Source organism: Corylus avellana, chromosome ca3 (genome assembly GCF_901000735.1).
Source record: "Corylus avellana chromosome ca3, CavTom2PMs-1.0".
NCBI lineage: Eukaryota > Viridiplantae > Streptophyta > Magnoliopsida > Fagales > Betulaceae > Corylus > Corylus avellana.
This window is the reverse complement of record NC_081543.1, coordinates 8,681,164-8,683,054: the sequence shown is the minus strand read 5'-3', so window position 1 is coordinate 8,683,054 and position 1,891 is coordinate 8,681,164. Positions and strand designations below refer to the sequence as shown.

The window sequence follows — 1,891 nt, the reverse complement described above, 5'->3', positions numbered from 1 at the left end:
TTTTTTTAAATTGTTTTTTAATTTTTATTATTTTTTCGAATTTATAGGGATATTTTTGTCTTGTTGAAAAATATATAGGAATATTTTTATCTTTTTGCTAACCTTGGTGCACGTTGACAATGTTTTAGTAGTTAGGGAAGACATTGTCACAATTGAAAATTTAGGAGAGACATTGTCAATTGAGTGATAGTTTAAATGGATATATGCACTTTACCTTTTAATTAAATAAATCGAATTAAAATTTACCCACATAGTCTATAAGTCTTAACATTACTTCAACTCAACATTTTAGGACAAAATTCGTAAACTTAACATAAAATTAGTCAATTATGATTGAAATATTTAACACGTCTAATTAAATGAATCATATTAAAATTAGGGTTAAATACCAAATACCCCCTTGGGGTTTGGTAACTTTATTTTTACCCCCTTGGGATTTCATTTTTATCACTGGACCCCCTTAGGGTTTTGATAAAGGACCAAATTAGTCCATCCGTTAGTTGACCGTTAGGACTGACACGTGGACCAATCAGATATTGACACGTGACACATATTTAATTTTTAATTTTTTTTTAAATTAAAAAAAAAATGTATATTTTTTTTAAAAAAAAAATTGGGGGTGGCTCTTGGCCATTTGGGGGTTGCTCCCAAATGGCCAATCCACCCCCAATTTTTTTTTTTTTAAACATTTTTTTAATTTTAAAAAAAATTAAATAAATGAAATATGTGCCACACATCAATATCTGATTGGTCCACGTGTCAGTCCTAACAGTAAACTAGCGGATAGACTAACTTGGTCCTTTATCAAAACCCCAAGAGAGTTCTGTGATAAAAATGAAACCCCAGAGAGATAAAAATAAAATTACCAAACCTAAGGGTGGTATTTGGTATTTAACCCTTAAAATTAATTTATATGATCTTACAGTGATGCCCAACCCAAGAACTTGAATTATCACCTCTAATCCCAAACTCTGAAAGCAGTAAAAATGAATGTATCTATGTTCTTGCTCTTTAGAACTAGCCGAAAAGATCTCATGCACAATACTGTCTTTAAAGGCTCCTATGTTGCACATTCATTTTCTCAAAAACTCTCAGTTCTCCTCAAAACAAAGAAAGAGAATCAATAGAAAGTGTTATAAACAAACACGTTTATCGCTTTAGGAAAAACATTTCACTCTATAACAACTGGTGACCCAAACCATCCCTCAGAGTCGAAACCGGCAGAGGTTTGAAAAGATGAACTACAGGGTGAAAAATATTTTACACTTGACAAAAATAAAAATGATGAAATGAAGGCTTATATAACATTGAAGGCCCTACAAAATTGGAAAGGGAAGAGAAAAAATGTGAATATTGTACTAGTAAAACTATAAACTTCAGAAAACAATATAGGAGTTTATCCAGCACTTCCACTATAATTTATTATATCTCACTCTAAAATTCAGAAAAACACAAAACAAAGCATCAAAATAGAACGGATCACCAAAAATTCTTGTCAATGGACTAGGCAAAAACAACTGTTAGAGAGCTTAAAATGATTTAAACTAAAAGCATCACCCCACAGCTGAGGTCTATGAAGTGGATACAATTCTTAGGAAAAATATAATAAACGCCATAAATGTGCACATGCTAATAAAAGCTCACTACAAAACATAATCCAACAGACATTATGAATTTCAATCTCATTCATCTTCCTGGCTACGCAACCTGGCAAGCTTGTTGGTCACAACAACATCAAGTTGGGCGGCTCTCTCCACAATCTCTTTCCTCTTCCTTGTGGACACATTGTGTGCAATCTCAGCACAGTATGTCCTGAAAAGGCAAGAAAACACAAAAAATAGGAACATAAGCATATATATACAGCCACATGGACAATGAACAAGTTATAGTA

At 32.3% G+C, this 1,891-nt stretch overlaps 1 protein-coding gene across 1 annotated transcript in view; it reads right to left on the bottom strand.

The window, feature by feature from the left end:
* Positions 1–1,448: 1,448 nt before the first annotated feature.
* LOC132175534 (large ribosomal subunit protein eL32z) overlaps positions 1,449–1,891 on the bottom strand; it is a gene marked incomplete in the record, with an annotated part of 1,822 nt that continues 1,379 nt past the window's right edge. The window contains 1 exon segment of the mRNA XM_059587503.1: positions 1,449–1,812. Coding sequence (XP_059443486.1) covers positions 1,683–1,812 — 130 coding nt within the window.